Raw genomic sequence first — 14,079 nt, 5'->3', positions numbered from 1 at the left:
TCACTCCTTCTGTCTGAGCCAACCCATCTCTATTTCTATCGGCCCCGTAGTGGGAGAACAAAAAAACCTCCCAGGGGCCCAGGTGTAGACTATAGTTTAGCAAAGGTGGGGTAGAAAGAGAGGCCTGTGCACACACAGTCCTTTTTATCACTGACACAGGTCTATGTCAGTGCGTCTGTCTGGTCTCGCATTAGTTCTCCTGTAAAGGCGGTAAAGTAAATATCAAACAGAGGAGAGTAGAAACTCCTGCTGTGCTTGGCAGAGCTCCAGCTGGCTCAGGCAGAAACAACGAGCTACTTCAGAATCCTGCCCAACCTGCCTGCTGCCTGGGCTGGGAACAAAGGCCTGGCACTGCACCTACAGGAGCGGGTGGGTGTTATGGAGGGAGAGGAGATCTTCAGAAAAATCACCATTACAGAGATCAAAGACCACGGAAAATTGCCTCACTGGGGGTCCTAATAGTCTAACATGTGCATTAATGGCCCCACGGCTGAGGGGCTTTGGTGCATGTCATCCGCGCCTTTTTTTTTTTAGGTCACTTTCACCATCAAACAAACAGCGAATGAAAACAAAAGAATGAGTTCAAAAACGGCCTCGTCCTCTGAGTAGCATTTTTCCTCTACTGGAAGTTTGAAGAAGAAAAAAAAAAGCTGCCACAGAAATGCTTTTATAAAACCATTTGACCCTTCACGACAAATTCATTTATTCTGGAACAACTATTTGGAGTTGTGCTCGGCCATGGCTGGAGAATGGGGGGAGTAAAAATGCAGCCAGTGACAGTCAGACAGACCATGACTTTTATTAGAATGACGTTACCGGACTGGCATCAACCCGTTCAAAATAAACAGTCTCATCATCCGCTTCTTTGCATAGTTGCTTCGGAACGTGAATAATACAGGCTACTTGAAAAACCACATATTATTGAAGTGTTTTTTTGCTTTATAACATAATTCAAAGCCATAGTTCATTAATAATATTCCCCCACCGTTGCTGCGGATAATTTGTGCCTCTCACTGCCATTCCCCATCTCTGTGCAAGCTGTGCCCAGTCAATCATAGCGTTTCCATTTTCAACAGACCGAATTTCTATTCTAAAAAAGCCTCGGGACACAGTGCGGGCTTTGTGCACAGCCCGTCTCCTAGTGATGGGAATAAATAGCAATGGGAGACCGAGGGAGATGAGAGGGAGACAGAGTGGGACAGGCACGAGGGGGGAGGGGAGGGGGGAGGCACGCCGAGAGGAAGAGACCCTGATGACCAGTAAATTAAGATCACTGGATGGGTCTGAACCACTCAGGACACACAGGCTCTGTGAAGAGGGCTGAGCACAGAGCACAGCAAGTGGTCAAATAGTCAGAGAGGGTTTAGGATTGTGACATCTTCCAGGAAGATCCCAAAAGACAGACACTGATATTTACACGTACATCTAAGGAGATTTTAATCCTGATCTACACGACAAGCCAGCTCTCTGTCACTGTTAACCGTTAGCTTCTACACAGGACTACTATAACCTATAGATGCAACCAAGTTTAAAGGAAAGCAACGTATTTTTCTCCTATAGGAATCCAGCTTGTCAACCACCACATTAAGGTCCAATTTACACTCCAAACAGCCAGACCTCAAGTCCATTAGTTTAGCCTGCCTTGACAGTAAATACAGTTTTTCATGAGTTAATTACACCTTTTAGACGACAACTGTTGCCAAACACAAGACGTCTCAGCTGTTTTATCGGAACCCTAGTAGGGTGGAGGAATGAGCCCGGGGTATTTAAAGGAGCGGGAAAGGCGGATGATTTCACTGCCGTAGGGAAAGTCCCTGAGATTCCCATCATCTCTGTGAAAACAGCGGAGATTTTCGATAGCGCCTGCCACTTCCCTGCCCAGCCAGCGGCCGGAAACATGGACAGATTCAGACCAGATGTGAGCAACTTGCATACACACACGAGGATACACACGCAGAAACGCACACAGGCAAGAGTGGACGTATGCAAACACACGTCTGCGTATGCAATCATGCACATTTGCACACATGCATCATGCATACACCTCTGCACGTGCACACACAGTATAGACTCAAACCTACACCGACACAGTGAAATAAAAGATTTATACTGATTAGATAACACCTCTTTAGATAGTATCTCTAATCACACAGTTGCACACTGATCCTAGAATAGTATTATTTCAGCCGTCACAGAGACATAAGTCTGGATTCAACTCGCCTCTGCTGATCTGATAACAGTTAGTAAGAGCAAGCAGGCACACAGAATGTCAGTTCTCTGTAATTAATGGCAGCATTAGATTGGATCGGAGCCTGAGCACAGAGAGTTTTGACAAATAGCTAGCTGTTCCCTCATATGTCCTGGCTGAAAAATATTCCTCAAATTCCTTTTTCTTTTCTTTTTTTTAGCTATAAGGAATGGTTTGTACTGGGATTCTTCATGACAAGGGTACCAATGTGCTTTTGAAAATGTAGTTTCCAAAGCTAAAACGTTTAAAGGGATAATGCTCATTCGCTTTCTCGCTGAGAGTTGGAAGAAGAAGATTGAAAGAAGATGGTAAATATGAAGCTGCAGGCAGCGAACTGGTTAGCTTAGCCTTAACCTGACTCCGCCAGATGGATTGATGATCTTTTGGGAAGGGGCGAAAACACTGGTTGCTGATTGGAGTATCCATCTGTCTATCACCAACATACGGGCCAAATCAACCAATCAGATCCACAAAGCGCATGACGTGCTAACAGCGTCGAGGCAAAGCTCAGAAAGTAAACAACATGTGGGTAAAGGATATTTGCAGTTTGTGTAACGCGGATTTAGGGATAAAAGGTCCAATTTCAGGAGCCTGGTCGATATTCAAACAGAAGGATCCAAGAGAAAAAAGCGTTAGCGAGGAGCTTGCTCGATAGCTGCGCTCATCTCATCTGCAGTAGCCACCATGTTGTTTACACTGAACGGTCGCTTCTCGCTGCGTCACATTTCAACCCGCCTCAAAAATAAAGCTGATTAGTTGGTCGCTCGTCAAAGTTCTTCAAATTTTCTCCGCCACACTTCACCAGACCGATCTGCCTAGCATTAACTCTGGAAACAGAAACAGTTAGCCTGGATCTGTCTAAAGGTAATAAAATGAGTTACAAACAACATAAAAAGTGTCAAAAAGTGAGCTATAGAAGTGCTGGTAGGTGGATTTTGTTACATTTGGACAAAACCAAGCAAGCTGTTTTGCTGTGTCCGGTCTTTATGCTAACCTACAGGTGCTTTCACTAACTGCACCCTGAAGTGTTTCGTCGGATATTCCGGTTGGTTCGGGGCGGTGTGAAAGCTCATTCAAATTCTGGTACGCCTTAAAACATGGGTCACGGTTTCGCTGCCAATAGACGAGCGTGTGCTTCACTTTAGGTGAGAATGTGACCCACATATAGGAAGTGGACAAAAAACAGTGCAAAAGGAACTATTTTTTTAAATGTGCTATCTAAATGAATTCAATCAATCATGATTTAACAGATGATAACTTTCAAATCGATAACTTATGACCATACATCTCTCCTCTGTGTAACAAGGACAACAAATCATAATCTCTGCCTCTCTCTCATCAAGACCTGCCCTCTCTCCTTCCTCATAGTTTCACAATAAAATATTAGAAATACCAAAGCAAAACCAGAAAACCAGTTTGCTCCATTGGAAACCTTGGCGTGGTTCAGTTGGATATTCTGTCCAATAGACCGTTTCGACCGCGTGACATTTGTTTCGAATGTTTGGTGTGCTTGTCAGAGTGCAGTGCCGACGCTAACAGAAAAATGCAACCCCCCCCCCCCCCCCCCCCCACCGAATCGTGCAGAGTCTACCGAACTATTAGGTTTGAAAGCTAACACCTCCTGGCTTTAGCTTCATATTTACTGTACAGCCCAGAGAGTGGAATCGATTCTCCATTTATTCATTTAAAGAACCTCCTCCCCCGTACCGACACATCACTATGAAATTCTCCTACCGGCTGCCTGACTGAGTAACGTGAGGAAAAAGCGGCGTGCCAGAAAATCCTGAATAAATAGGATAATTTATAAATTTGGTGCCGCGTCATGCCTTCTAAGCCCTTCAGGCTGGTTTATGATCACTGGGTGAGCTTGGATGAATGTATCTTTGGGGCTGATTCAGAAAAAAAGCCCATGCTCATGGAGCCTGGGTTGAATCAGCCTGTCTGTGTTTGTGTGAGTGTGTGTGTGTGTGTGTATGTATGTGTGTGTCAGTCATCTCGCAGTGGAACAGCCAGTAAAGTCGATGAATGAATACTCTGGGTCTATATTTCACTTTTTTTATTTGGAGCCCGCACAGTGGCCATGTTGTTTTTGTGAGCGGTCAGAAACAATGAATTATTTCAGGTGGCAATCTGAAACTGGCAGAGTGTGGCCCGAGAGGGAAAGCGCTGAGTGGGTGACAGCCAGACGCCCGTCCACCATGGGGGTCTGGTATACGGGGAGAGGAGGGTGGGACGGAGGAGAGAAAGAGAGAAGAGGGGGAGATAGTAAAAATAGAATTGGGGCAAAAAAAAAAGAGAAAAGAGGAAGAAGCGAAAAAGAGAGGAGGTGCTGGAGATGAGGCTGCGAGCAAAGGAGAGAAGGAGACGGAGAGAAAGGGGGAGCCAGGCTGTCGTGGAGCGCTGCCAGCCGTCTGTGTGGTCCATGCGTTCCAGCCTGGAGGAAGCAAGCCAGGCAAGGGGAGGGCACGCACACACACACACACACACACACACACACACACCCTTACATACACACATACACACTTACATACACAACAATTCCTAAAGGTGGAACATTTATTGAACACAAAAACACACACAGTATATGCACACTTGTACGATATTTGAACAAAGTTTAAAGAGTGCACACACACACACACACACACACACACACACACACACACACACACACACACACACACACACACACACACACACACACACACACACACACACACACACACACACACACACACACACACACCTCTGCTCACATGAAAGTGTTTCATTCAGAACCGGGGAGAACAAATCTCACTGAGATATTTTTTTTTTTACTGCAGCTCGGGGGCCAACCAGCTCCGGACCCTCTTTCATAATCTTTATTTCTTTTTATGATTCTTTTTTTTCTGCCTCCCTTTCTCACTTTTTTATTCTGCTGTCTTCCTCTCTGTCTTTCCCTCCCACCGAATAATTTTGTGTTTTGTGTTGTAAAGGCCTTGGCACCTCTTCAAGGAACTTCACAAGACATTCAATTGACTGACTGCCTCTGGAAAAGCCTGCAGTCTCCTCCTCTCCCCCTCTACCCCGCTCCCTCCCTCTTTTCATTCCTTCTCCTCCTGATGTTTGGGTGAGTTTTTATTTGTCCGGCTCCCATTGTTAAAAGCTGTTTCGAGTAAGGCAGCAGCAGATAGGTGGGTGCGTAACTGTCTGCGAGGGAGAAAAAGAGTATTAAGTCTTCTCAGACCCTTTTTAAGTACCTGGACGCTCTACAAAAGTGTATTATATTTTTGGGGCACGCTGCTTGAGGCGCTCACTGACAAGGCATGATAATCCAGAAACATGAAGAGAGTCATATCCCTTCACATAATGAATGACGTAATCGAAATAGTATGGTACAGTGTAATTAACATCTGTGCGGATCTTAGCATTAGCACTGAGCATAAACGGCTGTTGTCAGAAACAAAGCCCAGGCCTTATAGCAGGGATATAATACCCTACAAGCACATGTAATGGCATGTGTGCGTGCTGACACTGTTCAGAGGCCTTACGGTGTCATCATGACAGACAAGTTAATGAAGGTGTCTCACACACTCATACTGTTTCCAGCCTAGCAACACTGAAGGTGCCAGTTTTTTAAATGTTTTAATGGGGCAGCCACTCCCATAAGGTTGTTTGGTGCGTGGGTGTTTGTCTGAGTGCATTTGAGGTAGTTAGTGTGCATTTAAAGGAGCTGTACTCAACATCCTGAACATTAATGTAGCAGCAAACAAATATTTGCAGTGTAAGGATGCAGTGGAGTAATAGCATCCTTAGCAGAGAAGTAATTCACTATCCCTCTGTGTGTGTTGTAATCTGAGTTTCTCTGTTTGTTTTGATAGGTACAGTGCATGTGAGTGCATCTGAGGGCATATGGCCATGAAAAATGTTGCGTATGAGGGAACAGTTTTCAGTCTGTCATACAGTTCCTTTAATACAGTGAACCACGCATAATCTTCTACTGCCTATCTCACTTGTGGTGTGCCACAAGGCTCCGTTTTAGGTCCACTATTGCTTTCGGTTTGCAGTTTCCTTCAGGGGACATTATTCACAGATATAATATTGTGTTTCCTTTTTATGCAGATGGAAACCAGCCATGTGTATCAATAACACCTGGCCGCAATAGCGATCTTGTCACGTTAAAAAACTTCCTTGACAAACTGTCTAATAAACCTTTTGGGGTTCTTCTATGTTCTGCTAACTCTGAGAAAGCTTTCCTTGCTTTTGTTTTATCCCATCAACTGCAGTCGCTCAAAAGTAGGGCAGCAAGGATCAATCACATCAATTGGTCTAACTCAAAAAAACATGCTTCAACTTCTGACCTGTCAGCTGCACAGCCTAAAGGGGCCTTCACATGATATGTTTTTTGCGCTTTGCTTACCGCGAGGTTGGGCGCAGCGACCCAGCAAGGCTAAGTGAGCCAGTTAGTGTTGCTAGGCAACAGCAGCGCCGGTTGTCACCCCCAGCAAAGTAGAAAAAATAAGAGAAGAAAGTAAAGGAGTGTATCCGGCATTATTTTTGTGATAACGGACATTAAATCTGTTTTTATTTCACAACGGTTGCCTAGGAAACGTAAACGTCACAAAATTCTATGTCATTGTTTGCACTTTTGAAAGGTCGGCGGCAACAAACTTCAACTGATTTGAACTCTGAGCGTAGCCGCAGAGAGGCAAATCTGAGTGGTGCGCGCCGCCTCCTTGGGCGCTGCTGCTACATTGGGGGCTACCGCCTCCTCCATAGGAAATGAATGGAACGGCCGGTGCAAAGCGTTTTTAGCGTGTATCATGTGAAGGGGCCTTAAGGGCGTCTGATTAAGGTCTCCTGGCTGTTTCTAGGTTCCCAGGTTAGAAACTAAAGGTGACAAGAGCCTTCACTGGGAGGGTTTCTCTGCTTTTGAATCTTTGCGTGAGAAATTTGGGCTTGCTAACTTCTATGTCAGCTTTGTCTAAGTCCCTTTAAATGCATTTTCATGCTTATAATTTCCAGCATGCGGTATCATCTAGTGTGATTTACATTTTACTTTATTTTCCCCAATTAGCTGTACAGTATTATTACTTTATCCATGTTATACTTATGCATTATTTTGTCTTCATTTTTGCCCTATGAAGCTCAAAATGTCATATAAATAAAATGTACCATTATTATCAAAGCTATTATTGTGAATGTATGCAGGAGTATATCTGCACATATTGTGTATATGTGTGAGTATGTGTGTGTCACAGGAAGAGTTTGGCTTGGCAGACAGGTCTCCTGAACCACTAACATTGTCTGCAGGCCTATAAGTAACCAGGGCCTCTTCACCAGACTTGTTAACACCCTGACCAAAATCGAACCAAAACACGACCCGGTCCCCAAGCCCAGATCCCCCCAGACCCAGCTGCTTCAAACACCAGAGAGGGGCCTGACCGCTAACCTCCACCGCTGACACACAACACACACACACACACACACACACACACGCACACATATAATACACACACACGTCACTTACACTCAGTTATGCACACTAACCACTGCAGTATGCCACAGCAAGACACAGTACATGTGACGCCACGATGGTTTTTGTCACCTCCTATGTTTGTCTGTCATCAATTAACTATAATGAGAACAGTGGGTTTGGACAGGACTCCTAGTATATTGTGTTATTATGGTTTAGTTATTATCGCTCAGGAAGTTTGTCTCAGCTGGCCACAGCCACCGTCAGGAGCAGCTGAAAGGAGACAGAACCACCTATAAAAGCATATTGGTTTAAACAACCCCTCCCTGTCTATTAGCTCAAAATGACATTTAATGAGGCCTATTAGCTCTGCTCCAAATCAGCACTGTGGCTACACTAGACTAATGACACCAATAACACACACTCTCTGCAAAACATGTCATGGGGGTCCTCTCATGCAGATGCAGACGCCACGGGGCAGGGATACATGCTTTTTCAATCATATCTACATGAGCGTACAGACATGCCTATATGCTTGGACGCACATAGACACATACATGTGCACACACTGGCTGAGTTGCTGGTGCAGTGGCAAACCACAGGGTAACCAAAAGCTGTCAAGCGATTAAGTACAATGCGAGCCACAGAAACCAAGTTAGCCTCCCGCTAATAACACAGTGGCCAGAGGGACCTGACTAACCACTTACCATACCCACACATACACACACACACATATACACATACACTGTAACCTCTGAGGAAAATCCTACCACAGATCTTTAAACTAGGCCTCACTGATATTCGTCACTCTGACCACGCAATTAATTAGCTAAAGCTCAGCGCCACAGTTCAGAGATATGAGCCCCGCTCATTCGCGGGTGGTCCAACTGTATCCACCTACGGATATTAGATGGAGAACCGCTGGGTAAATGACATCCTTCAGGACGACTCATATGGCTACCATAAGGCTCATCAAACACGCCGACGCAAAATGTCCTTCCTGAACGAGACACCCACGACCAGGCAAGTCATTAACAGGGAGCAAAAACGGCTAACAACATCCAGAAAAGTATAAAAACATCAATAAAAGCATGGAGGACGGTTACTAAATTTAGCTTTTCAGACCCGTTACCAACCCACGTTGAAAACCAATGTTATTGTCAGTGTATTTTCCAGAAACAATGCTGTGTTTTTACAGAGACGGACCACAGAGTGCCAGTGTATGTCAGGCTTAAGACAGCCCACTGTTCTTTCCCGAACCTCTCTGTGTGGACCCCTCCCTCTAGGGGCCCGGTGTACCACAGGCCTCCTAATTACCCACTCGTTTAACACAAAATAGAGCTGTAATGGCCGACAAAGCCCCCCCCCATGTGTCAATGAAGCGTTCACAGATAGAATCACAGTTTTGGAGACAGCCGCTGCTCTCAGCTCTGAGTCTCTCCGTGCTGAAAACCTGGAGGAGGGGAGGTGCGGTTGAGAGGGCACATGTGTGTTTTGCCACCCTCCGACCTCGGCTTAATGACCCCTGAGAGGGAGACGTGTTCTGGCTGTAGTTTCTAGGTAAATTACACCGCCACTGCAATTCTGACCACTTAACAGCAAAGTAAAGAAGTTCAGGGGTTACGTATGATGACATACTCTTTATTGCTTAAATGAGTGTCCTGAGACTGAATTTAGAACATGCAGACTTTAACTTTAAAGCTTTGTCTCAGACCACAAATTGAGCAAATAGAAGGAAAGAACAATGGATGAAAGAGTCAAGTCTCTGCACAATGCCAGACCCCCCCCCCTCACCTGACATCAGGTAGTAGTGTTTAGTGACTCAATCTCACTCCACATATGTCCAAGTTTACAGGAAGGCTCTCGAGGCACACATCTAAGACTGCGACTTTGTTGAGATCAAACTTAGGCTTTTCTAAACAAAATCGTCTCCGACTCCCATCTGCTCGCCACCGAAATCACAGGACTTGTTTAAAAGTCATCTGACGGGGGACAGCAGATGCACAGGAAATGCTTTTGATCAAACAAGATGGCTAGAGAGCAAGGAAGGATGGAGGGGAAAAAAGTGGGTGTGATTGTGAGTACATGTGCGTTTGACGACAAGCATGTGCCTTTGTTTCAGGGTGTGTGTTGATGAACGCTGAATGTTGGGCGTCTGAGGCAATTTTTGGCACCACGGGCAGGTTTCCTACGACGGAGACTGATGGTGGTACTAATCCTACTGTCTCCCGGCTCCTCTGTGTCTATGTGCGCCCTGGTGCCATATGCGACGGGGAAGTCGGGGCGGGCGGCTTGTTTGTGATGTGATATTGTTCATTGAGACGCCATGAGATGAGAATATGTTTTTTTTATGAATAGGGAGGAGGGTTGGGGAAACAGCTGCATGCCAGACCAGTTGGCACTGACGGCTATAGTAAAGTTTTTTTTCCTCCTCAGTTGTTTTTATATGGCCTATTAAAATGAGCTGATGCTAGCGTTCTGCTACCCAGTGCACTCCCAGGAATATTCTGTCGTGCTTTTTATTCATCGTCTTTCTCTGAAAACCGTCACACGGGGAGGCCGAGCTACTTTCTCAGAGGTCAACTTGATTAAAAAGTCTGTTGATTGCTCATTAACACAATCAGAACCTTTTCCAGTAAAACTTTTTTTTCTGGTTAATTAACTTGTTTTATTACCCCGGCACCATTTTAGCAGCGCATTTGCTGCCATTGGCTCCGTGCACAGTCAGCCACACCCACAGCTTAGTTAAAGGTGTACCACTCACAGTATAGTGTCTTCTGTGGCTCTGGGGGGAACTTTGTAATATTGTATTGGTGTCTGATTGAAAGATGCTATTGAGTTGTATATGCGGAAATCTAGGATCCAGTGCTTAAGGTAGCTTCAGGATTAAAGTCAGAATATTTTTTTTCGAATCCCCCATGTCTTTTAAGTACAATACTAAATCACTGGTGTACCCGTCCAAATGGGAAATGAAAGGAAGTAGTATGTTGTTTGCTTTGTGTGTAAGCATATTCCCATACTGTACTGTGTGTGCGTGCCTTTGTACTCACTCCTGGGCTCACGCGGTCCGTCCACGGTGACCTTTATGGCTCGGTGGTAAGTGGCCACTTGTGGTGGATTGGTGAATACTGTGATTGTCAGCGTGAAGCTCTTGCCTGTGGTGACATCAAACAACATCAAATGACATACCATCCGTTGAGACAATGACCTGCATTCATCGCTAAACCATCCCCGAGTCACAAGTGTGGTTGTGATCATATAATAGCCAATACAAACGGGGAAAAAATGACTTTAAGGGGATTAACGACAGACAACATCGGCTGTTTGAGAGGGTCTATTTAGGTTTTTTTGGCAAAGCCTACAATGGAAGATTGACTGGAAGAGCCAGTATCTTGTTATCCAGACGTTCTCCCTGTGTAACGCAGTGTGAGTGGGCGAGAGGCATTTTAATAGTCACTTCCTTTCTCGATAATCCCCAGCAGTTGCTGCCTTGGGGTTGAGTGTGTGTGTGTGTGTGTGTGTGTGTATGCTCCCATGTGCATGCATGAGGAACGCTATGAATCAGAGTGCAATAGCCAAGTCAGCAGCAGCACTAAGGTCTGAGGTATGCAGACGCATCACGTAGCCATGGCTACGCACAGGAAACAGGAAGAGGGGGGCAGGTTGCTGCAGCGACTCATTGGAGCAGCTGTCCATTCAGTCGCAGCCGCCTACCCGTGCGTGTCCTCCCCTCTCCTGCTCTGCACCCTCACTGTAAACATGCCTTTTTAAAGAAGTGACGAGATGATTTAGGGAGATAGCAGAGCAAAGATGAAACCGGTGTCCCGCATACCTGATCTGACGCGCATGTGGGTGATATATGATAAAGTGAGACGCCTAGAGCTTCACCTCCCGGCTTCCCGGCCATCACCGCCGCTGTCATCTGCTACCTGTGATCTAATCGAGGTTACTGTCCTGGACACTGGTATACTATTAACTCAAACGCTGTTATCATAAGTATCTAATTACTGCCTGAATTACCTGCCCTGTCAACCTTTGTGCTCATCGAACTGTGGCACCATTTCAGCCCTGTGACTGTCGGTCCTTGTCCATCTCTGGTGCCTCTTCCCGCCTCCGTGTGCACGACTTTTAGCTTTATCTGACATCCTATCAGTTCGCTGTGCTTGTACTTATCTTGGGTATTCATTTCAGACACCTCGTAGTCCGATCTCCCCTGGCTCCTATGTCACTTCCTGTGACTGGATTCTGTGTCACATATAAGGGACGCACACAAGGTCTCCATGGCAACAGATCCAGCCAGCATGCATCCTCCTCTGCTCTCTATACTTTGTCACCCCTCATTCCTCCTGACTGCCCCTGCTTCCTCCCCTTTTTTTGACAGCTACAACAGAGCAGGCAACTGAGAAGAAAAGTCACTGGTGGAGCTGCTGACAGCGCTTATCACCATCAACTTATCACAGGCGACCACTTTCTGAGAGATTTGTAGAAAGGAACAGTCCGTGAGAAAATAGTTCCAGTAAGTTAAGAGAGGTTGAGTCCTCGGTGCCAAATCTCAAATCATAAATTAAACAGTTAAGTAGCATGACAGTTGAAAATGTGTTGCCAAATATTTAGAGAATGCTATTTTACCCAATAGGAGTGTGCCTCTGCCTCGCTGCCTCACAGCCTGAGGATATGTGCAGAGCTGTGATCAGCTGTGGGGCTGCAACACCACCCAACATGTTTATAAGCCTGAGCAGAGCCGGGTCATGTCAGGTGAAAGTTAAGGAAAAAGACAGGTCAACGCTGTCTCATGAAGCTGATGCTGGACTGATCACACCTCTTTGTCCAAAGCGTTGATTCTTAAGCTAAAGGACAAAGATCCCGAGCAGGAAAGAGTCAGTTTCACACAGCTCGCCTGTCCCATAAGATAAAAAAATAAAATCGAGGACCTCCATTTTTAAAGCAACATGATTCACCACTGAGACTTTAGGAGACGGGCGGTGGGATTTGAGCTTGGAGTTAGCGATCATTATGTGGTCGCCACGAAGGGAATGTGACCACTAATCCACACCACTGAACCTAATAGGTCCTACTGAGCCGTAGTAGTGTACGATGAATGGAGCATAGAGTGTCTCAGGCCTCACCTCTGCCACTGCGGCCCACGAAGCGGAGGTCATTGAAACGGGCCACTTGGTTCTTCATCACACCTGAGGCGTTCCGCAGCTCGGCGGAGTAGTTCTCGTCGTTCCCCGCCATTACTGTGACAACGGTGCCATCGGGTACGTCTCCAAGGGCAACCACCTGTCGGGGGAGCAAAGGTCAGAGGGCAGAAAATCAGGGACTGCTAAGGGCAACATTTTAAATACATACACACATTTTACTTCCTCTTGTGTCGTCTCAAAACTGGTTAAATATCAACTAAATAAACCCTCAGTATACTGTCACATGTTCTCTTCCTCTGTTCATGGTTAAAGAACATCTGAAGAATGATTACAGAAATAAAAGAAACAGCTTCAGTTTAAAAGCCAAAGACAAATGAAATCAAACCTCGTTTCTCGGTTCTATTAATCGAGCTAATGTGACAGACTTGTTTAACATCATACCATCTTCTTTGCAATCATGTCGATGAATGGATTTAATTCCACTTCATTTCTCACAACAGGCAGACTTTTAAACAAAAAGCGGCGACGCCTTGTGTTATCATTTAGATTCCTGGATGCAGATTAAAGAAGGCGAGCGGGCCGGCGTAGCAGCAATAATTACAGAGCCGTAGCAATGAGGACGGTTGAATAACACATAGATTTTAAAATGTGTCACATTTGATCGGGAGCCAGGGTTACAGCTACAAATTTCCACTTTGGTGCGTCTTTGATCCGGTCTTTAAATAAAATCTGTCAAGTAATTAATAGGGCCTTTCCTGTGAAATATCATGGGAGCACAAAATTGTCAAGGCTTCAAAAATGCCCGAAGTGGCTTTTTAATCTTAGCTGCATGTTCAAATGTATTTTTTCCTGTCTTTGTTTTTCTGCTCGTTAAAAGAACAACGTGAAAACTGAGTATAATAATTACGTATTATCATGAAAATAGTGGTTAACAGGCCATCATGTGGTTGTGACACATATCTAGCATGTTTTAATATGGTTTAATATTTTTTAGAGCACAATAATAATAATTGCATAATATAGAAAACTGTAATATATTAAAATGGAGACGAAGCTTGGATTGTGGGAATATACATCAGCTGGTCACAGTTGGGATTATTGGCAATAAATAAAAGGATTTTTTGTTTGTTTACAAAATGTAAAAAAAAAAAACAATGTGAACACGTGATTCATTTTATTCTTTTACATCTAGATGCAATTTCCCAGACCTTTAATATTTCACCATGGCCCTTTAA

General features: G+C 45.0%; 1 protein-coding gene across 5 annotated transcripts in view; it reads right to left on the bottom strand.

Moving 5' to 3' along the window:
* The window catches only part of runx2b (RUNX family transcription factor 2b), a 43,286-nt gene that overhangs the window by 9,229 nt on the left and 19,978 nt on the right, over nt 1–14,079 (bottom strand). For all 5 annotated transcript variants that reach the window (XM_083933600.1, XM_083933599.1, XM_083933602.1 and 2 more), the window contains 2 exons: nt 12,827–12,983; nt 10,751–10,855 (listed from right to left, as the gene is read on the bottom strand). In XM_083933600.1, coding sequence (XP_083789726.1) covers nt 10,751–10,855; nt 12,827–12,983 — 262 coding nt within the window. The remainder of the gene's footprint in view (nt 1–10,750; nt 10,856–12,826; nt 12,984–14,079) is intronic.

The sequence above is a fragment of the Echiichthys vipera genome (assembly GCF_963691815.1).
Source record: "Echiichthys vipera genome assembly, chromosome: 19".
In the NCBI taxonomy this organism is placed as follows: Eukaryota; Metazoa; Chordata; class Actinopteri; order Perciformes; family Trachinidae; genus Echiichthys; species Echiichthys vipera.
The sequence above is the reverse complement of the archived record's forward strand: the minus strand, read 5'-3'. Positions and strand labels throughout refer to the sequence as shown.